The 27,753-nt window shown below is 38.3% G+C and overlaps 1 protein-coding gene across 7 annotated transcripts; it reads right to left on the bottom strand.

Annotated features, from left to right (window-relative positions):
- On the bottom strand, positions 1-27,753 carry LOC105434165 (LIM/homeobox protein Lhx9). Of its 7 annotated transcripts, none has more exons than XM_089073393.1 (7): positions 15,875-16,492; positions 14,464-14,730; positions 11,063-11,434; positions 8,422-8,595; positions 7,549-7,787; positions 3,696-3,949; positions 1-3,412 (listed from the first exon to the last, which is right to left on the bottom strand). In XM_089073393.1, exons 3-7 carry the CDS (start codon positions 11,386-11,388, stop codon positions 3,158-3,160), a joined length of 1,248 nt encoding a protein of 415 aa, XP_088929519.1. In that variant the 5' UTR covers positions 11,389-11,434; positions 14,464-14,730; positions 15,875-16,492; the 3' UTR covers positions 1-3,157. The 7 variants fall into 7 exon arrangements, with proteins under 7 accessions (XP_088929519.1, XP_088929521.1, XP_088929522.1 ...); XM_089073395.1 differs by having other exon boundaries at positions 15,882-16,492; XM_089073396.1 differs by lacking the exons at positions 14,464-14,730; positions 15,875-16,492 and adding an exon at positions 27,732-27,753.

Raw genomic sequence — 27,753 nt, 5'->3', positions numbered from 1 at the left:
TTTTGGATATAAAAGTATATATGTAAAAAGTTAACGACGAAAAGTTAATTTATGAGATATTTTATACTTTATTTTGACATATTCTGACATATAATATATCTCATAAATTATTCATTTATAATCGTATTTTAATATTTTATGACATTTTATGACATATTACAGAATAAATATATTGATTTACAGAGATAAATCAATTCGTATGAAGAAGATATATAAGTCACTTTAAAAAAAGTTATGTAATTTGCAATATGCAAATACATACTTTTTTTTACAAACAACACATTGTTAAGTCAAATAAACAATTTGAATATGATATACGTAAAGTATGCAAATTCTTAAACCACAAGAAATTTAAATTAAAATAATCATTCGATTTGTTTGAGAAAAGCGTGAGTCTTCTTATATATTTTGTAACTTAAAAACAAACTTACCCTTTGATTTATCCTTCGATGGTAAAAGTGTAGTAAATTAAAAAAAAGAACAAGATGTATTTAAGTCGAGACGTATGTAACTATTTATTATGCGATAATAGTTGCATTCGAACGTAGCACATTAATTTTAATTTTATAGAGTTGGAAATAATTGCTTCGCTCTTTAATATGTATGCTTAATGATCGCTATGCTACACATATCTAACGTGCGACCTATTGATTTTCTCTGCTGAGCATCACATGACAAGATACGTCATAAAAGATACTCGTATTTGATTTCATTTTGTATAAAACGTGAACATAAATTTTTAATTTATAAATATATTTATAAAAAGTGTCATAATTTTTTTTTCTAAAATGTTAATTTTTTAAAAATTCGCTGAACGCTTTGAGAAAATTTTTTATTAAATTAATATTTTGATATTAATCATAATTGATATTGCCACGCTGATGCTCGCAGCATATTCTAAATTTTTCGTAAAATTTTGCTGTTACTTAGCCTTTCAAAAAGTATAGTTTCAGATTAATATTATAATAAAAATATAATAAATAGGAGGTAAAGGCTTGTCGATAATAAGAAGAAAGTCTGGATGGAACGGAAAGTTAATCAACATTAATAATATGAATTTCATAAGAAAAGATTGTCAAGAAATAACTTCAATAATGTTCTTTTTCTTAAATTAAATTTCACATATTTCAATTTTGAAAAAAATATTAAATCTATGATAATTTTCTATAATGCGCTATGTGTTCGAGAGGTTAAATTCGATTAAAGTTTCGCGAACTTGCGACGATCCAATTATGTAACCACAAGCGCGCGATTGTTTCAAACTTGCCTCATTTGTGCAAAACACTTGTGCATGTGTGTGTCTTGTACTGCTTGAATTCAAAGATGATTTGAAGGGAAAAACCGTGAATGCAAGAACGCATAATATGAAAGGCTTGATCAAGGCGAAATCTCTCGTCCTTTGAATGACACGCGCAAGTCTGGACCGCGATTTGCAAAAATATATTATGAAGTCCTTTGAATTCCAGCAGCTCGTTAAAAAATGTTTATTTCTTAGCTAGGTTCTTTGGCACGAGCAGAGGAACGCCGTTTTTTCATTTTAAGAAAAACTTTCGTACGGTGTTTAACGCTGCTAATATAAAATTCGTAGATATACGCCTAAATTGTTATCGGGCTTCGCGTTAGTTTGTTTTATTTATCAGATTTCAATTTTCTTTTATGATTTTTGACGTTTTTTCACAATAATAAATTTACAATGTTATATCATTTTTATTATATTATATCTAATATAAAAATAATCGATAACATATTTGTCAATTATCGAAAATTGGCATTGATTATAAATTCGAACAATGAGTATTTAACTGATTGAGTTTGGCCAATTGGTAACAGCGCGAAGCCGATAAAAGTTAGTTTAGCGCGCAAAGTCCCGTATAAAATCAATAAAGACAAATTCAATAATTTTGCTACGTGATTGCACATGTAATGTACGTGTTCGTCCACATGGACGACTCTTCACTTAATTTAGCAGCCGTTTCGACGGCATCGTATAGGGTGTTCTAAACAATTGCATACAATATTTATTTATCTAAAAAATAATGATGTTTTTTTATAGAGCATACAATAAAATGAAATTAAAATGAAATTTAATCAATTTATTGTGTATTTTTTCCGAAATTTACGAAGATTTTTAAATTTTATTTAAACGGTAATAAATTATTAAAAATATTCAAGTATCGTTTCACAGTTAGAAATGTTTAAAAATATTTAAATTTTAGTTTCCTTATTGTTTAAAATTTTAACTTTTATAAAGTCTAAAATTTCAAATTTTTAAAAATGTCCATCAAATGTTATATTATCAAGATGTAAAAAGATTTTAAAAAATATTTAAATTTTTATTTAAGTATTCAGCGTCAGATTTTACAGATTAATCGCATGTTTAATATTTATGTTTGAAATAGAATATCAAAATCAAACATTTTTTTGTAATAAAATGTTTATTAAGAAGGAATTGCTTCAAAAATTTTTTCAAACATATAAATATTTCTGCCATGCTTCTGCCATACATATCTTTCCAGAACACCCCATATATCTAGTGCCCGAAGCTCCATCATTAATTATTGGTATAATTGCTAATACACCCTCTTTACATACATATCTAGATTACATTATTACTAATCTCCTCTAGTAATTTTTGATAATTCGGATGTGCATGGAACTATGATTATTATCACTGATTATTTAACCATAATCGTTCTTGAAATTACCCGCTAAACTCTACTTGACTAGACTGCTTTCGTCGAAGGAAAATTCCTCCGATGAGTCACTTGCTTCATTGAGTTCGACGAATGTTTACGTTTTTATGTTAATCTTGAAGAAAGATCAGGCATTTAATTTTGATTGATCTTGCGCGACTAAAGTTTGTCTCACGAGATTACAATGGTTTTCGTGAAATTTAAATAACTGTTCTGAAAACTAGTACTAAAAATCACACTTCAGACTTTTGAAAGAAAGAGTTTCAGTAATTTAAGTAAACTGTTATGATACATCAGCGTCGTTAGCGTTCGTCAGTGAGGTTTCTTGCTAAGACTTTCGACGCATGTCATCGACTTGCCGAGTTCTTTCACAAAGTTCAAGATTCACGAAGAAGCACAATAATCCCTCATCCAAGATGGCTGGAGAGACTGCTGTAAGCGTCCTCCTCCATTTCAAGCCGTCGTCAGTAGAGGTCGGAAAAGGAGACCTGAGAGGAGACGCCTGAGTGCAGATGATGAAGGGCGTGCAGTTCCTCCATCGAGGTCGAGGGCATGCTGTTGCTGTCACCGAGTATGCTCGCGGCCGGCCCCACGTTTGGAGAATTGCCGGTACTGGAAGATACCGGCGTCCCGGAACAGCCGACGTTGCTACTGACGTTGCTACCGTCCTGCCGCATTAGGTTTCGTCGCCATTTCGCGCGTGCATTTTGAAACCACACCTAGACAGATCACAAAATCAAGAGATCATTTAATTCTTTATGTTTATATCTTTATATCGTGATTAAAATAATTATTTGTTTCGTTAAAAAGAAATGTTTTTAATGAAAATAACAAAAATAGAAAAAAATACAAAAAATTATTGTATAAGATTAAAATTGGCGTCAATTTTATCTTACATACGCTTTTAGGACTAAAGAAAAATTGTCGGAAAAACAAATGATTGTCAGCAATGATATAAGTTGCCATCTAATAAGTACTTCGTAAAAATAAAAGATTCTGTACCTGCAGTACTCTTTTTGACAGGCCGGTCTTTTGCGCGAGTTGCTTGAGATCCTTGGCATCCGGATTCTGATTTATCGCGAAATAATTCTTCATGGTTCGCAACTGATGATGCTTGAAGCTGGTGCGCATACGTTTCGTCCGCTGATTCTGGTGCACTGGTCCCGGAGAGCCTACGGACGCATCATACGCAGCCAGCGACTCCATCGACGAGGACAGCTCCGTGGGATGCAACAGTTCTGCAACGGCGACATCCACTAGAAAGGGTTTTTTTTTCCCTTTTCTGTTTCGCGTCCAACCATCGACGTCGCATCTATCACGAGTCCTGTGCGAGCGACATGCGATGGTGGAAAGAAATGAGATTGGATAACGCATCGCGCTTTAAATTTATCCAATTTTTCTGTATTCATACGTACGAGGTATCGCAAGCTCGAAAAAGAAATTTAAAGAATTAAAGCTTTCAAGTTTGTTAAAGTTTCTGAAATCCGGAGAGAGAGATCCGGGAGGCACAAAAATTAAAAACTTTCAAAATCGTGAAGTTTTAAAGAATCTCAAAAGTCTCTCAACTATCAAGTATAATCGATATGTTGAAACACACACACACACATACACACACACACACACACACACACACGGGCGCGCGCGCGCGCACACACATTTAAATTTGCGAGATACTTTCTTTCCTTGTTCAAGCATAATCATTGCATATCTCATTGCATAAATCGATAAATAGTTTTCGAAATTTAAATAGATAATTTAAATTTTCCCGCACTTTATCCTACAGTCTTCTTTAATTCATGCGTCGTTTCGAATCGGCCAAATGATGTGACCTTAGAAGGATTTCAAGGCCTCTATGGGGCCTGCGAGAAGTCGACCCCTTTTCTTCGCTACCGTTTCTTCCGATCCTGCGAACATAACTGTGCTTTCCGAATCGTCTTTAGCAAAAAAAGATGAAATTCGTGTTATTCACCTTGATAAGAAAATGAATTCTGGAGGCGCCGTATGGCCATTCGCGAAAATGGTTTTTCTCCCTTTTCCCTTTTTCTCTCTCACTCATTTTATCTCTTTCTCCTTCACAGTCTCCTCTTTCTCTCTTGGCGAACCAGCAGATCGCCATCCATTCGTTGGGAATGGAAGTTCGGAACAATAAACAGTAATGGCGCATACGTGCTCGGGGATTTACTTCTGGGATCCCTTCTCGCCTCCTCCTCTCGCGTACCCGCTTCGTCGACTGGAACCCGTTCTTCTCCCGATTGAATTCAATGGTTACCCTCGTCGTCTTATTTATTGGATGCGTTCTTTCGCTCCGCCGGTGCGCACAACTGCAACTGCGCACACAACTGCAACACACTCGTACTCTTTCCGGCGACGCTCTTTCTCTTTTTCCATGCCTCTTTATTTTCTTCCATCATAATTCAGTTAAATTCGTGCGGGGTGACGTAACCACCGTAATTGATCAATTAAGACGTTTCTTCCACGTGAAAGATTTAACCCGAGAAATACCACAAACCTGTTTCCGGAAAATCGCTTCTCGCAAAAACGAGTCTATCCGCCCAGAAAATAGTATCGTAAAAAGCTGTTAAGAACTCAAATGTCATATATACTTTATGTTGCAAGTAAAAAATAAAAAAAGCACACCGTTAGGCAAAGGGAAAAGGAAAGCGGGCTTTGACTTCTGGTGTGATTTTACACGCGAATTGAATCAGAATTACAGACTTTTCCAACACGCCTTTCGACTCCTTCGACAGGATCTCTCTGTCTCTGCAGAAAGAGGAACGGCTCCGGGCCTTGGCGGACAGTGACAGATAGGTATCGGCACCGGGAGATGCATCGATTGGCCGATCTGGCCGGAAAAGAATGTTGCCGTGGCCAATGCGTAGCCACTGCCAGCAGAATGGCCGGCCGGAGCGCTATAATGCCGCCTGCGCGAGTTTCTTGCCGTGCTGCCGGTATCGGAATCCTTTTCTCGTTCCATCGTCGATTCTCAGTTCTCATCCTCGACGATTTTGGCTTCTAACTTGCCCTGACAAATTGTAATCTCATTCTTAAACCGTCAAATCTATTCTCCCACCTTCCACCACCGAGCTTCTCGGACAACTTCAGGCAACTTCCCAGGACTCGCGTGTCTTTCCCTCGCAAGAAAGGACAATATCTTTTTAATTCCAAAAAATTCAAATTGACATAAGGCATACTCTAGTTACTAAATATGCAAATATGTAAATATTTTCACTAGAAACAATCTTCATGATATAATTATAAAATATTTTTTATATATTGTATATATACATATGTATGTATTTAATGCAAATTTTGCATAAACGAATATAAATGTTGATATTAATAATTTGATTTTAATTTTATATAAGTAAAATCAAACTTGACTACTATATTCCGCGAGAAAGAGTATATATATATATATATATTTTTTTTTTTTAAACCTGTTCTTGTATGTAAAAAAAAGTTTAAGAAAGTAGAGAGCTCTAAAGTCTTAGATCAAACTACTGACTATAATTTTCTATTTATGTCTCGTATGATACGTCAACTAGTCTGGTGTCATGCATTTAGATGCGATGCGTTTCGCAACTTAGAAGTAGTCGAATTATCATCTTCTTGCTTTTCTGCTATTGTCACGAGAGTGCCTCTGCGATCCGCCGTCGGTCGCTCGATGTTTCGCCATGGACTCGTTCCCATCGCCGGCATGTCCCTTTCGCAAAAACTGTCCCAATTATATATAAAGACAATAAAACATCGCGAGAGAGTTCCTCCCTCTCCCAGGCCGGCTGTTCCCACCCGTGGCTACACACGCAGGACTTCATGGACGATTTTATGGCTGTTGGTCGTAAATTCCGGTCGGTAGTCCAGGGAGAGTGATCCTCGCTCTCGTCGATTATAAAATAACTGGGAATCACGCGCGGCACCGGCCCCGGTCGCCATCTTGGCTTGTGTCCGAAGCCGAAACGGTCGTAAAATCCAGCGGAAATCATATCGAGATGCGATACGAGTTCGTGCATCAAACGACGTAATTCGAGTGAACGCGAAGAAATTAATGGCTCCGATCTCGATTCCTGGCGGAATCGCCATTTTTCTCATTTCCATCGATCGAAGTCCGTTCATGTTTTATTAAATAATAGTAACGACAATGCAACTTCAACTTTTAGATTTAAGCGTTTCTACATTTAAGATACGACATTTTTCAAAAAAGATATTATAAATTTTCGCACGATGACGGTTTCGATACCGTTAATGATTTTTATCGTACTATAATTTTATCGTTTATCATCTAGTTTGAAGGAATAAAGCGATTAAAAATGAAGATTATAATCAAAACGAGTATCTCGATGTGACGATGAGGTGGTTTTATCGCCAAAGGTTCGCACATTGGATCATTGAGCGATTAGACATCTGCGTAGCGCGCGGGACTTTGTCAAAGAATCCCGCTCGCCGATGTCGAATGCTCCAGTTAACGAGCCGAATAATCGTGCGGGCGAAATGAAATAACATCTGCGATTCTTGTAGGCCCGAGCAAATGTTTGCACGAAGGAACCGCTCCGCTATACCCGTTGCTCGGGTAAATAATGCAACTCCGCCGATTAACTCGTTTGCTGTAGCGTGGAATAAAGACGGAATAGAAAGAGAGAGAAAGAGAGAACAAGGAGAGAAATGTAAAGAGAAGCAATCTGAAAGAAATCTGATACCACAACTACAAAAAAAAAAAAAAAAGAAAAGAAAAAAGAACAAATGTTAAACTGAGACATTTTGGGGGACGGGGATAATTCTAGAAGAAAGAAAAAGAGAGAGAAAAGGGAACGGAGACAGAAGAAGAAGATCGTTCACGATCGTACAAGATTGAACATACATTGGCTTGACTCACCGAGCGCTCCAGCGGCCAGTCTCATCGTGACGGGAAGCTCGGAGCCGGTGACTTCCGACAGCTTCCGTTTCCGCGGTCGGCCCTTCTGCACCGCGCCGGAGGTGGTGATCGGGCTCTGCTCGTAGTACGCCGGAAGCGGCGACATTCCCGGCGAGCCGAGGTCCTCGATGCTACCGGCGGCACCCCCGTAATCGCCGGCGCAGCACAGCAGCTCATAGTGTGGTCTTGGGAGCGACGTGCTCGTCAGTCGTCAACCTCTCTGTCAAGTAGTCGATAGACGACCTGACCTCCGCGTTATATGCCGAGTTCGATGAACGAGTTCGACTTCGTGATTACCGCGTCGGATACCACGCGGGGCGGGATTTGGCAAGCGACGGATTACCATTAGCCGAAGGGCAGTTAATTAAGCGAGCTGTTGGGTGTTTGAGTTTGAGACATTTGGTTTTCTCTTTACCTCATCCCGGTAAAGTCTCTTGGATCTCTTGATTTTGGAATTAAAGAATCAATTTGATTGTCGCATAATCTTACAGTACGTACAATATTTTATTTTGTAAATCTTTACAAAGGAATCACGAATCCTCCTTTAAGTATTGACACGTATAAATTCTTATTCTCACGTCTCGCGGTCTCTATCGTCGCAATCGTTTTCCCGGAATACAAAATCAAATTCATCCATTCCAATGACCATTATTAGCACTCAACAACTGTCATTAGCGCGGTAGGTAGGGGAGATGAGGGGAGAATGACTTGGTGCGACAAAACGCCTCGTGCTCCTGTCAACCTCATCATCGAACTCGTTGATAACGAGGAGAGACGGCCTTTGAAGGATAGTAATGATCAGACACTCCTGTTTCTCACCTACAATACACCAGTCCGTCCCGCTGGCCGAAATGATCGCCTTTGTTCAGCGGGGTGCCGCACGAGGCGCAAGTGAAACATGCCACGTGATACACCAAGTCGCGCGCTCGCATCACCAGTTCCGAGGCGGAAATGCCAGCGCGACATCGGGAGCATCGGGACACCGCAAATAGTCTGCAATATTAAAACAATTGAAAAAAAAAAACAAGGATCTTTAGGATCTTGAATCCTCGAATTTCATGTGTTTGAAAAATGTTGCCTTTTTAAATATTTCTAGTCATTAAGAAATGGTCTTAAAGGGATACTGGAAGGGCAAGCGACTCTGACAAAAACGTCCATATATGTGTACTGTGTGTGTGTGTGTGTGTGTGTGTGTGTGTGTGTGTCCCTTCTACACACGCGCGCGCGCAAACACACACACACACACACACACACACACATACATTCATACATCTGTGTGTGTATATATATATATATATATAAACAAATCGTATACATTTCGTATACACTTTTTGTATTTAAACTTAGTTTAAGTCTAAGAATGCAATGTTGTTTCTTCATGTAATCGACTAGTCTAACCAACTTTACAAGTATAGGCTATAAAATTTTTATATAAAGCAAATATTGACATGAATTAACAACTCTGCCACATTAGCAAATGATAAAAAAAATTTATTAAACAAGTTTTTCTCATTCTTGATACGAATTCCACATGATGAACATGTACTAATGCATAAACTTTAATTGTGGAAAAAGATTTTCAAATCTATAAAAATAATATGTAAAAAAATCGATATAAAAAAATATCGAATTCTGTCGATAATACAAACGAGTTTAGCATTTCCTTAAAATCGATGACAATTTAACATTTAAATATTTTCATTATTTAGGAGAATTTTTCATTTTCTGAGATTTTCAAACATACATTTTAAATCTTTGTTATATTAACTATATGATTCTTTCCATTGATGTTAATTGAATATAATATTGCTGATATCTTAAAAGTTCTTCGCGGTTTTTCTAATTTATTGCACGCTCTCCTAATTTTTATTAACTTCCTCAGTTAAAGTTAGAGAAAATTAGATACGCTTGAGAACCTAGCGGTAACATTATGTGCTCTGCGAATGTTCGTGAATGTATTGCGAATTCCCGCTCGAATTTTGCAAGCGATCGAAGCGGACTGTTCGCATTCGCGTAGATGGAAACAAAGAACTTGCATTGTTGCATATTGCATGGAAGACTGTTGAATTTCTCCTCTACTCGCTCTAACAAACTCGTTTCTCAGCCTTTCATTCCACCCTCGTTCTGAAATGCCGGACGTCGTCGTGTAAGCGCTATTTGGTGAATGATGAACGATGCTTATTTTTTCGTTTACAATTATACTCGAATTTTTTAAATCTTTAATCCTTTTAGGACTTAGGACTTTTAAACTTTCGGTTCAAATTTTAAAAATTTGAATTTATCAAATCTTTATACTTGATAAGCGAAATAACTTAATAGATGTAGTAGTAACTTTATAACTTAGTATTTTTCAAAATGTTTTCATTCCTTAAAATTAGCTTTCTTTTCATTTTTCTTATGACTCTTCGCATTCTCTATCGGCAAGTGTATCGCTGCGCTGAATATGGAATTCAAGATTCGGTTCCTGAATAACGATTAAACCAATGTATCTGGAAACGACTATTAGTGGATATTTTGTGATCTAAGAAAAAAAAAACGTTTCAGTAAAAGAGAATGGGGAAGAAATGAAAGAATGGAGGCTTTTTTATATGTAAATTCAATGCTATTCCAATAAATATCGAAAAGAGTACGTGTTAATCGATCTTGCATTATTTCTATGAGTGAGAGTGACCAGACATACTCTTTTGAAAAGTACATATATTCTTTTTGAATCAAAAAAGAATACAGTTTTTAATTTCTTTTTACTTTTTCCATGAAAACATACTCTTTATATTATTTTTCTATCTGTAATGCAATTCAAGCAAATTTAGATTTAATCAAGAGAATTAAAGATTAGATTAAATTTGTTCGTTTCTGCTGCGCAGGAACAACATCAGCTATATTAATTAACAATAGAATCGAAGGCTTGCTCTATATGTGACACATTAAAGGGTTAATGTAAAATTAATTAATTACATTAAATATGTAAATATAATTTTATTCTATGTCTTAGATATATAAAAATAAATAAATATTGTTTTGCAAGATTATTCGCATATTAATAAAAAACAGTATAAAACTTTGAGATCTTCTCAATTCATCTCCTCCTCCTCAATCTCTTCTGTACTCTCTTTCTAATTTCAAATCACATCTAATCATCCCCGTCATTTGATAAATTCATCTTAGAACACATCCTAACATAAACATCGAAATTATTTTCTTCATCATAAAATCCTTACAAATGAAGCTTTAAAGATATTGATATGAAATTGTTGAAATAGGCGATTGATAAACTTTTCAGTAGACATACAAAGAAAGAAACAAATTTCATAAAACATTCAGAGAATAAGTTTAAAGATTATCTTTCAGATTATTTCTTTTCAATTCAGATTTTTCTTCAGATTATTTTTCTCTTTTTTTTCTCTCAAAAAAAGATGATGGCTTTATACTTATCGCTCGCGCCTCCATGTTTCTGACTAACCTGTAATAATCCTCTTTGCAGTAAATGTTACCGTCCCTGGCGAAGCAGGTGAGCTCGGCGGCCAAGGCTACCCGGCAATGACAGCAGCGCAGACAGCCGCAATGCCATGCGCGATCGGCCGCCCTTAGATACCAACGCTCGGCGATTTCCCTTCCGCAGCCACCGCAACCGAGAGCACCCTCGGTGATACCGCCGCCACCGCCGCCCCCGCCGCCCCCGCCGCCGCCCCCGCCGCCTTCATTCGCGCTGATCTGCCGATTGTTCGTTCCACCTCCCCCGTCCCCCGGCGGGGGTGTGGTGTTACCGCAGCCGACTTCCTTCAGCATGTTCCTCTCGCTTGTCGCACGCCGCTACGATGCATATCGTTGCATTCTGCAAATGGTTAGCGCAAGTCCTTCTGTATAACTGCAGTTGTTATCTCTCAACGTAGAAGAGCAATTCTACGAAGAAAATTGCGATCGGTTATTGTATAATAATTTAGTAAATTTTCCGGAAACGATGACGGAGACTCGAGATAAGTTTCTTATCGAGTGATGTTCGACGCTTCGAGTGGAAATGTGACAGAGGATGTGCGTTTATATTGTCAATTGTATGTAATTTCATGGATAGAAATTGCAGTCTCTTCTAACCGTCAACCTTGACTCGAGTAATATAAAATACTTATAGACCTTTACACATTCGATTCTTTGATTGTCAAAGTTATTTCAAAATACAGAAGAATTGTCCATTGACGTATTCATACGTAACTTTAATGACATTCACTCATACATGATAAAATTGATCTGGTAGGAGGCATTGAAATTTTTCAAATTTAATATATATTAAAGATGATCTATGTTTATAAAAATTCTCTAGCAAATTAATTGAAGGAAGAATTAAACCGCACTTTTCATGTTCACTTACTTGAGCTTACTGGATTTCTTTGCACGTTAAAATTATTATTTGTTTAACAATAAAGTAAAATTTCAAAATCATATCTTGGTTTGTATATATAAAGTAATAATAAATATATTGGAAATAACACTCTCAAATGTGTGTGAAATAAATTATTTTTCTCTTTTGCTTACTTTATTATAGATTAATTTTTTTGTTATATATAGAACGGAAATTATATAAAATTATAATTTTTAATTACTTTAAAGAAACTTTATAATCAACTTATATAATAATAAATTCGAAAAATAATTCATCTTCCTGTCGAGTTCAAGTTCAAGTTCATCTTCCTGTCATCACAAAATGGAGTTTCGAAAATTTAGGATCGGTATCCTTACGAATCGCTTCGCATGCAGATGCATTTAGGACACGCTGCCCAGGTGACACGAGTAGGGACCAATGAATGAAAACAATTCGTAGTCGGTGCTAATGAATCCATTAAGGAGGTACGATCGATCACCTTGCGGAGATGGAAGGTGACGAAAGGGATACGCCTTATATCCTTATACATTTAATAAGAGAAAGACTATTTTATAATCTATTAGAATAAAAAGGTAATTGAAGATGAGCGTTAACTTATAATTTGTGATTATGATATTAATATAAATCATAATATTATTATAATATTTATCATAATATCATTTATAAAATACAAATAATTTAATATTTCACGTTCAACGACTATTAATCATTTGTATTCCGAAAATGAAATTGGCATTTCTAATCAAATATTGCTGTCAGATATTAGGATTAGTTAGTTATTTACGCACGTTAGCATACTTTTATCAGCTTTATTGCTTGTATGTAACAAAATTACAGGTAGATGGAGTGGTAGAATTAATTTTTTGCAAGGAGATTTGTTCCAACAATTTATATAATATTCATGTAAATCGAATTATTTTAAAAATTAATATAATATCATACATCAGTTCATACATTCAATGCATTTGCCATAAGATATCATGCATAAAATTCTAACTTTAATTATTTTTTTTTTAAACTACACGGTCAATCAATTTGAAATTTATATGTGATTAGTTTCATTTTATAAATAATATTCATTAAATAATATTTTATATAATTTTAAACAAATTTAATTTAATTTTTCGATCGTATCTCTTTAACAAACAACTCTCATCTTCGAATCATGATTTATGCGAACGCTAAGTGAAGTCTTTTTGCTTACGAAAACAGTTAAACTCTTTCATCTTAAAGAGAAACAATTTTTCACTTCCAGTAACCAGGTTGGAAAAGTTCTATACAAGTTGAGTGTTTAGAAATCGTAGACTTATAAGATATCGATATTTGATTTATACGAAATGAATGTAAGCTGAATCGCACAAGTGTAACACGTTATTTTGCAACTTCCATTCGAGCAACCGAATCGAGTACCGGAAGCATCGTTTCAAGCATTGCGTTGCGCGTAACGCAACGTCGATCGTAATGATACGACTCTTCGACGTTAATTAATTCATCCTTGAAAACGGTATTGTTCGAAGTGAAAAGCGAAGCGTCCGCCATCTTCGCAGATTTGCATTGCGGTAGTATTATGTTTCCAATAGCACTCGGATTCGAATTATTATCGCGCGCCATATTTCCATAAAATCGATTCGCTTGATCCTACGATAACGGAATCTCCGACTTCGACAGATGCGTGCGTAGCTACATCAGCGAAGATATTTGAGTTTTAACTACATTCGATTTACTCAAAAGTATTTGGATTGACAAACAAAATGTCTCTACTACAGACTATACTACAGTAAATTTTAAACTAAGTAGATATTATTTATTGAATGGATAATTTGGCTGAAGAATTGAATTAAATGGTCGTTTAAAAATTATATCATTATTTGAAAAGCTCTGTAATATAAATGTTACTACACTAAATTTGTCTTAATTTTTTATTACACATTTCGTTACATAAATATAAATTTGCTATAAATTACTAATTAACGATTTATTAGTTTCTACAAATCTTTAAAATACAACGTATTTAAAACGTAACGTTGTATGTATTTGTGTGTTTGTACGTACATTTATATCAGGAGAAAAATAAAAATAAAAATAAAAATAAATTATGTCTCAATACAACGATATAAAATAACACTTAACTACCTAAAGAGAGAGAGAGAGAGAGAGAGAGAGAGAGAGAGAAAGAGAGATATTAAAAATCATACCGTTTCTCATATATTGCTCATATTTTATAATATTACCTTCGCTAACAATCTACGTTGTATTTATGTATACATACATTCTATTTATGGCGCAATTTGTAAATTGCTATTTGTAGGGTAATTTCTAAAATATCTGTTTTATCAATTGTTTTGTGCTTCGCAACCTAATAGTACCCATGTATCGAAATAAAAAACCAATAATTTTTCTATTTTCGACGAAATAAAATACTCAGACTGAGATTCCTTGACGAGAGTTTTAATGATTGACAAGTGTTCCTTCCGCATTCTGTTCACCTGTAATCGATTAAATAGCTGAAGATGCGACGGCAAATTCTACGGTCGGCTTGTCTCTCGCTTCTCTCCGTTTCGTCGACGACGAAGCGCGGCCGGATTTATTCCTGCTTGGCTATTTTCATCTAAATCGCGGTCATCTTGGACCAGCTAACTTTTCCAGAGTTTGCTTCGGTCTCGACGTGATTCCAACGCCGGATATTCTGACGTTCCGACGTTCTCGAACTGCCTTGAACCGACCAGGCAGTCGTTGCGGTCATCAATCATGCTCTGGACAAGCGAAAAACCGCACCGATGGAGTAGATAATTTCTCTACGTAATCGTCAGTTCTGCTGATAATAGAATCTTCGTGACGACGAGAAGCACAAAATTGTATCTTTTCTAAAGTGTCGCTCGTGAATTATTTCTAAAGAAGAAACTTAAATAGGCACCCGAATGAATTTGATTTGCAGAAAAACTAACAATTTGCATCTAACTATTCAATTATTTGCAATTTATCCATTGATAAGTCTGACACCATGCTATCGTATAAAATTTCTTAAATTCTTAATTTTTAATCCATTTAAATAATTATTTAAATGGATTATTTAAAAAGTTGAACAGTTTTATATATCCAATTTTAAAATACTAAATTTGAATCATTTTATCATTTTACTTTTAATCTTATCTACAAAAATGATGGAAGCGAAAAATATCTTTGAGTGATGGAGGATTGAATAAGATTGTTCGGTTTTGATTGCGGTTAAGCAAAAGAGTGGCCACTGTGTTACAGATAATTCAAAGTAAAATACTGATTAATTTCTTCTTAGAAAAAGATATCGGAGTCACAATTGCGGTTAGCAAATCCTCGAGTTTAACTTCCATTTATCTTAATTTATACTAAATTAATACTAAATTTAATCCTTTACACATCAATCCAAAATTTTCTGACGCTCTTAAAAAAATGTTTAAATTTATAAAATTAACATTTACACTTTCCTTATATATTAAATATATTCTTTTTAAATATTCTATAAAGGGGAACAGAAGTTTTTTTTATTGATTCACGATTATAAAATCTCATGACGTTTTATACCAAATCAAATTACTGATGTTACAGACTTCCTTAGATTCTCAGTTTTTTAAACTTTTGGGTTATCAGAATTTCTTAAATTATTAGGATTTAAAATTCTTTTAGAGTGCTATAACTTTAAATTTTAATATCTTCTCACATTGAAAGACATTGAAACATTGTCGATTAGTTAAAATTATTTTATTTCAAATCACAGAATCTTAAATCTTTAAATTCGATCATAGATTGCTTTGTGATTCTCAGATTCTCAATTTTTTTATTAGGAATAACACATAACAAAAACACGAGCCATCAGATAATCATCGATAAATTTGTTAAATATTCAATATTTTATACACTCACCACTCACATTTCTTTCACGAAGCATGACATCCTCATTAAATTTCTCAATCCTTTCGAGTCATGTAGATATTTTCTTTCTTTAGATTTCAAGAGAAATAATAGCATGTCACGCTACTAATCACTATGTTAGATTTGTTTTATCATTTTGGGGCACTTCTCTCACACTTTTTAACAATCAAGCAAACTCAATTATTTCGTTATTAAGATGAGTTGTCAAAAAACTTGCAACCGAAAATTTGAAAACAAAAGCGTATTGCCGACCGAAAAGTTCACTAGTGATGCGACAGATAAGCGACTTTTAAGCGGAATTCTCCCAAATTCCAAGGCATGGAAATTCACGAGGGGACTATCGAAAGAAATCACCGTGGGAGCATGAGATTCGCGAATGCGACGGAGAGCTACGCTGTGCAGAGAAATTTGACGGAGAAAAGGGACATTTCCTTGAGCGGAACTCGCGCGCGGAAAATCTACGAACGAGAAACTGGCGCGCCGGAAACGCACGGTATGCGAAAACTCGCGAAAGCGTCGCCGGAGTGCGAGAAGGAAGTTCGAAGGACGCGGTAGACTCGTGCGGGATGGAAGCTGCTCCCCGTCGGCATAATATTACGATCCTGGGACGGCCACCCAGGGCCAGGGGCGGACGTCACCACGGCAGAGAAGCAGGGGGTTGGCCCCCCTCACGCTACGATCGCGCCAGGGTGGTGACGGGGTGGGGTTTCCGAAGCCGGCTCGAGGGATAGAGACGTCGGGACGCCGGGCGTCTGCGCGCTGCGCCGGCGCCTTTGTGACTCTCCCTTTGTCTTCTTCCCTCTCTGTCCATTACTACTCTCTTTCTCTTTGTCTCCCGCGAGAAAGTAGTCTCCTCTGTCTATTATTGATGTCGGCTCGTGGTTGTGTCGTCGATATCGTCTATGGTAATGGCACTAGTTGACGATAGTTGTTTGTCCCATACATTTGCCACGTTTTCTTAAAGGATCCCTCCGACTTCCAAAATGTTTTGCATATTTGAAATATCTCGCGGTGCATTTATATTATTTGATCATTCCTCTTTAATAATAAAATTTGCTTTATAATTCTTTCAACATTTATTCAATATATTTCCGTTACAGTCATCATTACAATTTTCTATTATGTATCATTCTTTACTATTGTAAAAGAAATTTTTCATTTAAAAAAAAGTTTCAAGAATGCAATATTCAAAAAATTTAAATTGTAATCTAAAGCTATGAATATCGAAAATTTAGTATCTCCAATCTTCAAAAATACATATTTAGAGATATGTTTTTTTTTTTTTTTTTGAAAAGAAGGAAATTTGAAAAGCTTTGAAAAAGCGGAAAAGAGGGAAATTTGAATTAAATTTAAATTGAAATATCGATATGAACACCAAATTTCTTTATTATCATTAATTAATCATAAAAAAAATTCGAAGTTTAATCATCCTCATGTAATTACCCTCACAAAGTTTAATCATTGTCGCATAAATAAATGATGTATTTCAGTAGATGACGATAATCTAAAGAAATAAATAAAAAGAAAAGTTCGCTTAAGAAGAAAAATTCATTCGAATACTGTTAATATAAAATTTTGTAAATCACATTTGTGTTGAGGAAAGGTCATTGTATTACTCATGGTCATTTTAATTTCTTCCTACTTTAATTCTTCCGGTAACATTGCCAATTTCGTGTTTCCGGAAACATTTCTAAACTGCACTAGAACGACATTCATTATTCATGATTAGCCGCGACGTCTCGCTCGCAAAGCACTCACCCGCGCGCGTTTACTCTCAATTAATTTGCAATCAGGGGATATCCTCGATGGGAAGAGGTGCTCTTGGGAAGAGAAATGACGTGACACGCGAGTGGTTAGTCACGCGTCAGTCACACATACAGGTACAAATTATTACTTAAACGACGCCAGCTGGCGAAAAACGTGTTCCCGCGGCGATTTTAATATCGCCACCAGTTTGTCACTCCGTCTCCTCGAGCACCGTCAATTGGACTCGTTCCTAACGAGGATTCCCTCGCGCGAAATCTCATCAAAGACGTAATTGCAGTTTTGAGTAGCTGTAACGAGTAACCGAGTTCTAAGAACTTCTGATTTTCTCCGTGGGAGCTTCGGGCGATTCTTCAAAATATATTATCGTAGAATGTTTTAATTTTGTTATTCATTAAGATTAATATAAAGCTCTTTTAATAGTTACACGTAAAAATTTTCCGCGAGGCGATAAAAAAGTCCGAAACCTTAGGCATTCGGAACTTTGAAACATGCTGCATTTATGAATTTTTAGTTTTGGTTTCGTGGTAATATAAATTTATATGCTCTCGCAAATCGCGATTGTATGAGATGCGCTTTTGTTTCAAACACGCTTGTCTAAATTTAATATGTAAGCGTTTTTTTAATTATGACTAAAGGACACGAGTGACAGTTAGATGATACAGTTAGATAATTGTCACAATCAAATTTGCCTGGTTTGCTGCGCGATCAACTGCATTTAGGTAAAACGACGCGATGGAACGAGTTATATGAAAATCCTCCGCATCGCGACAGAATTGTTTCACGCTCTTGATGTCCTTTAAGCTCATTAACTACGGGTGGCACGATCAGGCCGCCGCTACAAATCGAAACTCCTGTTAAAGGAGCGAGCTCTCGTTAATCTCGCGTACCACTCTGCGTCTGTAATCGTAAGGAACGAGGAGTGAACAGCGAAGTTAATTTTCCAGCTGTCAAAAAACTATAATTTATTCACGTTATTTATAATATTTACGCAATAATTTGAAACTTTTCGATCTTTGTGTTTAAGATAATACTTGAAAATAAAATTATTAGGTCTAAGATTAATAGGTTTAAGATTACTTGAAAATGTAATTTTTAAATGTTTGCATGTCCTTTGAATTTATTTTACATTTGGAATCAAAAATTATGTTCTACGCTGTCAAATAATATTTTTTTCTTGTTGAATTAAGTTTAATCAGTCATCGCGTGATCTAAACGTTGCATATATTTTCCAGTTGAGGAATCTTCGAGCAAATACATTTTCTGTCGCCGGTGAGAGGTCGACTTCTCTAAGGAGTTACCTCCTGTTCGAGGAGTTACCTCCCGATTCAATCAAATCTATCCTAATTCAATCACATACACTTGCCGCCTTCTCCCAACTTGTCCCCCTCTCTCCAACTTCCTCGAGCCCTCAAACTGAGTCCTCGATTGAGCCGACACGAAGCGGGCGCGTTGCGCGCCATGTAAGAAGTCATTGTGGCGAGGAAGGAGAATGCTGTCATATCGATCAGAGACGGATGGATGGACAGCTGGAAGCGATACTAACGAAGAAGAAGAAGTATAGTAATAGTAATAGTAGAAGAAGAAACGGCAGTAGCAGCAGCAGCAGCAGCAGCGGCAGCAGCCAAGCGTTATCTCCCACTTGTTCCCTCTTCCTCTTTTTCTCTCTCATCGATCCCCCCTCCCCTCCATTCTGTCTTCTTCCCGCTGAAGGGAGAGAGAGAGAGAGAGAGAGAGAGAGAGAGAGAGAGAGAGAGAGAGAGATGAGAGTAGAATAACCTCGGCGGAAGCAGCCTCTGCGAGGCGCGGCCCTCCAACGCCCGTTCGATAGAAGCCAACTGGGTGCCGGCCAATAGCGATCGGCGCGAAACGATGAGACTGTCGCGCCATTGGCCGACGCGACTGGTTTACGTCGACATCCGGGGGTCGGGGCGACCGAGAGTCGGATGGAGATGGAATAATGCTACCGCCAGCATCACCGGGGGATTCTGCCGAGACTGGGAGTCATCTGGCGAATGCTGACGGAAACTGCCGCTATTCGGCACACGAGCGGCGGACATTTAGGATCTGTCGTGTTTTCTCTTCTTTTCTGACCTGGTTCTCCTCCGTCGATGAAGAACAGCGGTGTAGAAAAGAAAGAGGCTGGGAGAGAAGTATATCGGAAGGACATATCGTATCATGAATGAATGAGTACATGTGTAAGATTCGAGGGTTGCGATCCTCGTCGGCTGAGATCCTCATCTCTGAATGGAACAGGAATTTCAAGAACTCGATTATGACATAGGAAACATGATGATTTTCCTTGGTCACGATCATTATTCCTGTAGATCGCGACTTGGTACCCGCTATCAAGGGTCGACGATGTATTACGAATGTAAAATGTTGAACAATACCACCGTTACGCTCGTAGCAGTCCACTTAATTCTCAGATCGAGCTTGCCACGTCGTATCGCTTAATGCTATCGCGTTACCGAATTGATATGACAATTAATCTAGGCAGACAACTCGTGTACAACGCACGTACGAACGTGATTTATCTCCTTCATTCATTTATCTAGCCGCCGAATGACACAAAGTTATTTTCAAGTATTCTAAAGGCTTACTTCATTTGTGTGACTTCGGTGGGCTTCGCTAAAAAGATCGATCGCGTCACTGTGATATTCATGACATCATCGATCATCGACAGGAAACGACTCCGGACGGAGGAACTTAGTGCGACCGCAAAATGGAAGCTGTCGGGCATCGTTAGCGGACCCCGACGGCCACGGCGGGAATGGCTGGTTCCCCGTTATAGTCTCCGTTCGGCAAACAAAAGTGGGTCTTTCCCTCATGCCGCACGCGGCACGAAAGTAATTCAAGACACCTGGCGGGAATGGTTTTAACGGATCTTAAAGATCGCTCCTCAGGAGCGTCTGCGAGTGCCGTGGTCCCGCGCAGCGGCGCGATGAGGGGGGCGGGAGACAGCTCCCTTCCCGATTGCATTATGTAAAATACGGCGTGGCGCGCTTGCCTAGGTTATCTCCCGGCGTAAGAGTAAATAAGTGCAAAGATATAACGGTTAATTTCCGCATTAACCGCGTTTTATCGCAACGTTCTATCCGCGGCGGGCGGCAGGATGCCCCGCTGCTTCCACCGTGAATTTGCTCCACGTCAGCGTGTGCGTGTGTTTCGCACGCACGCGTAGGATGAACGCCGCGTGAAGGGGAGATTATGAAGAGACTCTGAAGAAGACGCTACGTGCGTGTACATAAACACGTCACGGAGACAAACGGAACGCGCGTGCACTGCCCTCGAAAATAATTTCCACGCATCCTTCGAGTAATCAAACCGGTGCAAGCTCCTTTGGTTTCTTAGCCGTTCAGTTTCCCATTGCATCGGCTATGACGAAGTACGAGGCTCGAAGAAACTTATGGGTTGACTAAAAAGAGAAGATATACTGAATATTCTTTAGCAATTAACGCATATTTAATCATTAACTTAATCACGAGGGAAATGCCGAATTTTTAAAAAAATATGTAAGAAATTTCATACTTAAAAATTCATAACAACCAAAGGAAAAATGTCGAAAGATGTCAAGGTTAATAAATTTTATTGATACATCCCAGTATGAATTTTTAATTTCTTTCCCTCGCTTTGTAATATTGTTTTGAGCCACCTCTCCCCTCCCTTGAGATTATTTAAGTATTTTTATAAATTATTTTTGATTTTTTTCCTGGTTTTTTTTTTTTTTTTTTCATTTATCCGTGGTACGCAAAAGCCTCGCCTTCTCCGAAGATAAAAGAGTGAAGAAAAGAAGGAAAGAAATAAGAACGGAAGGAAGAAAGAGGACGAGTGCGTGCGCATGAAGTGTATTTATGCGCGGCACCGTCACGTGGGTAAGGATCGTAGATTGCGAGCCGGCCCCGGCATGCGTGTTGGTGAATGAGGTTGACGTGGATAAATGGCATGTTTCCCCGCGGGAGACGCGCGCCCAGGCGATCTTCCGGACTCGGTGCAACAGCCGATTGGGCTCTCTCTCTCCGTGCCGCGAAAGATCTCCAGGAAGCGTCGCGAGGACGTGGGGAGAACGAGAAGGAGAAGGAAGACGACGAAGACGACGACGAAGACGATGGCTTCTCCACGGCAGACTCTCGCAAAAAGCAGCGCCGCTTGTCGTCCGGGTAATTGACGATCGCGAGAACATGCGCGCTCGTAAAAAGGATCCGCCTTCGGCCGCCTCGCTCTTACGCGGAATCTTGTCACGGAGACGAGACGCGCGCGTAATCCTGCGCGAATGTTCCGGGCGGGTTGTTCCGGTAGTCACTGCGGTCTTCCGGAAAGACCGCGGCTCGTTGTGTAGTAAGAGCGATCCCGTACCTTTGATAGCTTCGATAGCTTTAATCCTACTTTAATAATTTCGTCGATTCTACGTGATATATTTGATCCCACTTTCCGGAAACATCCATTACGAAAAAGTTAGTGAATTAGGAAACAAATTTCTTTTTTTTTTAAATATTATTACATATATTGTTTTATATATTATATTTCTGCTATTTCTGCTCCCCTCAATTGTCTGAAATGTTCAACTACAATACTACTTTTTTCTTTTCATCTCTTTTCTCTTTTCATATATATATATATATGGAATTACTATTTCTTTCTATGTGTATTTAATGCAAAATGTTGTCTCTCTTGTCTCTTTTCATCCAAGAAAAAGATTTCTGGATCTAATTATTCGTCAAACTAACATAAAATAGGATCGCTATAGGGCCAATCATATTTATTATAAATATAAAGAACAGAATATTTTAGTCTTAATTGGAATATTCTTAAATCTAGAATAAAATCTTGCTACAATAAATAGTAGCACAATCTTACACCAAATACTAGCGCTAATATCGGATATTATATCGGGCGATGATTTATTCTATACGCAAGTTTAAATTTGTATTATTCTTAATTCAAGATGTCAATCATATTTAATTCGAGGCAGAAGAATAGAAATTATTAATGTAATCTTAAAATGATTTTAGTTTTATATTACGTGAGATGAACGATAAGATTAAATGCATCAAGAAAGTAGTTTTCGTCTCATTACTAGAAATCCTTTTTTGAGAGGGTTGAGACAAGAGAATTAACGTTTTGCATTATAAAAAGAAAGAGAGAGACATAAAAATATCTATATATTGGGTATTTAATGCAATCTAAGGGCAAAAGTGGGCGTATTATGCAAAATAATAGGTAGATTAGAAGTAGAATGAAGTAGCTGATATGAATGGAGTCGTGTTAACTTTGTCTTTCATTCGTCCGCATAACTCCCGTTCACGTGAGGGAAAAGAGGAACGACGCGAGGGGCGGTACGGAGTGGGAGAGGCAAGGGAAGGCGAGGTAGGTCAGACTTACAGGCAGGCTAGAGGAGGGTTATCTGATTGGGAGCGCGCGAATATCTTCTCGGCTTCCGGCGCCCAACCCGTGATTACCGCGTCGATTGTCTGCAAATGGAAGCTGAAAAACGCATCTCACACTCGGTAAAGGCGAGCGAGGCGCACGTCAACGTCGACGAGGGATACTTGAGGCCCGCGGATCCCACGATGCCACACGGTCGACGCACGGTCCCGCTCTTCATTTTGTCGTTATTAACGCCCCGGCATCTCGAATGAGGAACGACGATTGGAATAAAAAGAAAAGAGAAACTGTAATTTCATTATTAACATATATATATATATATATCTCTCTCTCTCTCTCTTTCTCTCTCTTTTCCCTTCCTTCATATTGATAACATAGTGCAAAGGAGTGAAATGAATAAAACAAAAATCTCAGTATTAGTATTTCGTGTCGCAATTGAAAATGTATAATAATAATCATCGCAATAGTTGGAGGTTGACAGTTGATACATGATGTTATTTTATCGGTTTGCTAATGTAATAAAGTAACTGTTTGACCGTCTACGCGCATTTTAAATTCGATCTTCGATCGAACATCGTTGATTAATTCTTATCGGCCATATCTCACGGAAATAAGACGGCCGGGAGAAGGATTTTAATCGGTAACGGAGAAATCACGGATCGCTCTCGCCAAGCAACGGCGTTCGCCATCTTTGATCAGATGCCCGTTCTGTATTTCTACACACGAATAATTATACAGTGCATGTAAGATTCATGAGATCCGCAGATAGGAGCGTTCGGCTAGTACTCGCCAGGCAATAAAAACGACACGAACGAACGGTGGGAGAGGGAGAGAAGGGGAAAGAAAGAAAAAGATAGAGAAAGAGGGACAGAGAGAGAGAGAGAGAGAGAGAGAGAGAGAGAGAGGGGAAGAGAGGGAGGAAGGGGGAAATGAGGAGGAAGAAGGAAGAAGGAAAGGCATCCGCTGACTAGACTGATTCCTTTTCCAAATCGCATGCCCCTCATCGCACTCTGTTTAAGTGAGCGAGCAGGCGCCTATATTATCCGTTTAATACGAAACGAGACGCCTCGTATAACACCGTTTCGCCTGTCTGAATCCTGAAGTCTCGGTTGAACATTCCGAGGTGTTGTGGTCACCGCGTCGATTCGCGCGATAACTGTAACCGGGCCCGGGCACGTAATTGATTCGGTTCTATTATCACACGAGTGAGCGTGTGTTGCGGAAGAGATGAACGAAAGATTGCAATAATTATTGGCCTTATCGGGTGATCGATCACTGTTGTGATGATGCGTTGTGATATATACGGTCGCAGATATGAAAATCTTAGATGTTGCGGATTTTCTTCCATTTTTATCGAGAGGCCTAATTAAAGTCAAATTGAGGTCAAATTTATTGAAATTGAATGGTAGATCATCTTTGCAGTTGTCCTGAAGTATGTATAATATTCATGAAGCATTGTTGATAACAAAATGATATAATAGTTATCATAAAATATCTTCTTAAATTAATTAAGACTTTTAATATAAACCGCGTGCTTGATTCAATCCAATTAAATGCATCGTAAATAATTAAGCGTTACAAAGTGTTAAGCAATCCTATTCTAATAGCTGGAGAATAACTTACAATAATCAGAAAATAGCAGACTCGATGAAAATGGCCGATCGCAAATCACGATCGTTTGCATCGTGTGAGAGAGAGAGAGAGAGAGAGAAGGATCATCCGTTATCATATATTAGCAGCTAGCCATTTGGTGTACGAATGGGTTAACCAGAACGGTCATTCTAATACTAACCGGGCCATTAACCCCGGGCCTCAGTAATTTACGTATTTGTTCTTGGAGCCTGTAAATCTCGCGGGGGCCTTCTGCGACGGCACACGAGAGGGAGGCGCCGAGAAGGACCTCGCCAGCCAATATGGATAGGAATGCGTGACGTTACCATAATATTAATAGTTTATTTACTGAGGCCCATACGTCACTGGGTCCCAGGCCGAACCCCGTATGTATTAGTTAACGTCCGTTGCTCTTGCTCCGGGCGACTATCACTAAATATTCCTCTTTGCGAGAACGCTGACAGGCGCTTAGACGCTCGCGGATACATGTGTGTGTGTGCGTGTGTGTGTGCGTGTGTGCGTATGGGTGCGTGGTCTGTTCGCCGACCGTCGGGTGTTCGACGGTTAATATTGATGGCAGGATGCAGAAATGAGTTAAACGATACGAGAAGCATCGCTAAAGTAAATAACTCGCTCGCTTGTCTATTCGCCGTTATTTACGTCGTCGGGAGGGTAATCGAGATTGAGCTTTCGCTTGGTACCGGGGTGGAGCTGTTTTAACACTCAGACTCTCGCATCTGAATGAACCTTATTTTTCTATTATTACGGAACATACATAATTTAACAAACGTTTGCCATTTGTCGTTTCGATGTGCCTCCCTAATATCTATGGCTAATATCTATGACCGGGTATTTTTCATAGTCTGAAAGCTAAATCTACGCCTCAGCGGGATACCATCAGTGTTAATTGTATCGAATTGTACCGTAATCTTTAATGCGTTCTTCAGTGTGTAAATTTCGAGACTGCGAATCCTCGCGACATTTTTATTCAATTTTCAGTCTTATCGAATCACATCAAGACTCTCATAGATCGTTGAAGCAATTGTCTTTTGTCTATTAATCCTCATTCTACCTTCCCTCCCATCTTATCATCTTCACGGCTGTACAAAAACACACAAAACCCTCGTAACAACCTAATATTCAAAACGGTACGTTGCGACATTAATAGACGCGTCTCCATAAATCACGGCGCGCTTTGAACGAAAAAAGATCACGAAAAAGGGCGAGTAAATCCACCCCCAGTCGCAGTCGGGTTTGAGCACGCTGACGAGGACCCAGAGGCGGAAGGTGTGAGAGAGAGAGAGAGAGAGAGAGAGAGAGAGAGAGAGAGAGAGAGAGAAAGGGAGAGAAGAACGACGATTCGGGGGAAGGGGGCGAGGGGTAAGAAAGTAAATTGAAATAATTCTTAGCGAGGAGAATAGCCGTCGGGCAGTCCGAAGTGGAATCGGACGAGCTGGCAGGAGTGCTTTAAACGCGCGTGAGGAGAGGCGAGCAATGGACGTAGTGGAATAGGGCCCGTGACGATGTAGCCGTAAATCGAGGCGAGTTGATGGCGCATTGATTGCCTCGCATCTCATCACGTTGGCTTGGAAAGCACTGTGCCGGCCCCGGCGCTATTCCTAGTCATTCCAGTGCCATGTTTACTCGGCACTTTTGCGCGGCGTGCGATCCTCTCTCTTTCTCCTCGAGAGCCCGCGCTCCTTCGTGATCTTGGCTCCCGTGTCTGTCTCGCACGGCTCTCCCTCTCCCTCTCGCATTTTACGAGACTCTTCATACATCCTTTTTTTTCCGTTTTTTTTTTTTTGCATACGAGAGACGTGAAGCAGGAACGTCGTTATGGAAATCTGCACGGATTGAAAAGCCGTTGCGAAAAATTTGCGTAAGGAAGATTTATTCTGACGATGACAAAAATGAAGTCATGGTCAGATTAGGAATATACTGTAATTCTTCCAAGTCTCGTGACTTGAATTTGTATGAAAAAATTATTTCAAATTGCCGATATTAAATTTGAAATAAACAAACTTGCGCATTAAGGATGTATAAGTATAGTACTTTACGATATTCTTTTTGCTTTGTGAAGATAAAACAAGAAATAATGATTGCTTCGTCAAAAAATAAACTGATAACACGGAATATACAGTTTTTCGTTCTAATTTAATGAAAATAAAATCATTATTTATATTGTTACATTTCGCATCAAACTGAGGACGCGTCACTTCTTTTCAGTATTAAAAAGAAGAAAGAAAGCTCTATTATAGCAGTGGGAAATAAAAGAGGCTGAATGCACCTCGAGAGGATGGAAGTGGGGAGGCAATAACTACTACTACTGGGCTCACAGTTTCTAAGGCCGATGCCAACGAACATTCTAGCAAAAAATGCCAACGCCACCCACACAGTGTCAAGACCCCCGTTCACGGGGCCAGAGGTTAGTCATTCATGCGGTAAGGCGCCACCACAGAAGTTATTCGAAGCAGACCGTGCATCCCCAACACGCATGCCTAAGGGATTTTAAATACATTCGCTTTCGTGCCGGCCGATATCCGCTAATTTCACGCGCCTAATTCTGTCCTGATATTTTTATCCTCACGGATAGAAACTAATGAACCGAGAAAGAATTCCATTGAAGATGAACCAAGTAAGAATTCCATTCTGAAACAATGAACTTTGTTTGTTTTGACTTATGTAGCACTTCGAAATTTAAACTTCTTTTCCGTATTCCGTATTTTTGAATTTTCCTAAAAAAAAAAAAGATTTGTTTTTCAGCTTTTCAGAATCGCTAAATATAAAAATTAAAAAGTATTAGAAGATTAATTGTTTGAATTCTTACAAAAGATATTTCGGAAAAAGACAAAACTCTTTAAACAATATCAGAGATTACATAAATTCTCAAAAATTTCATGTTCCAAACATGTGTTAAATGTGTAGAAAGTCCAAATTTTTTTTATTTTTGCAAACCGAAGATTAGAAAAAAATGTATGTGTCTCTCATTGTTTCGCTGTTCGAGCACGCATGTAGGATTTATTGTGCATGTAACATCGACTTTGAAAAGTCCTTCCAGCGGTGGTCGTCGTCAAATAAAAATGCTCACCGAACTACGGTCCATGCAACGA

The sequence above is a fragment of the Pogonomyrmex barbatus genome, unplaced genomic scaffold (assembly GCF_055798465.1).
Source record: "Pogonomyrmex barbatus isolate J1 unplaced genomic scaffold, ASM5579846v1 scaffold15, whole genome shotgun sequence".
NCBI lineage: Eukaryota > Metazoa > Arthropoda > Insecta > Hymenoptera > Formicidae > Pogonomyrmex > Pogonomyrmex barbatus.
This window is presented reverse-complemented; position numbering and strand designations above follow the sequence as displayed.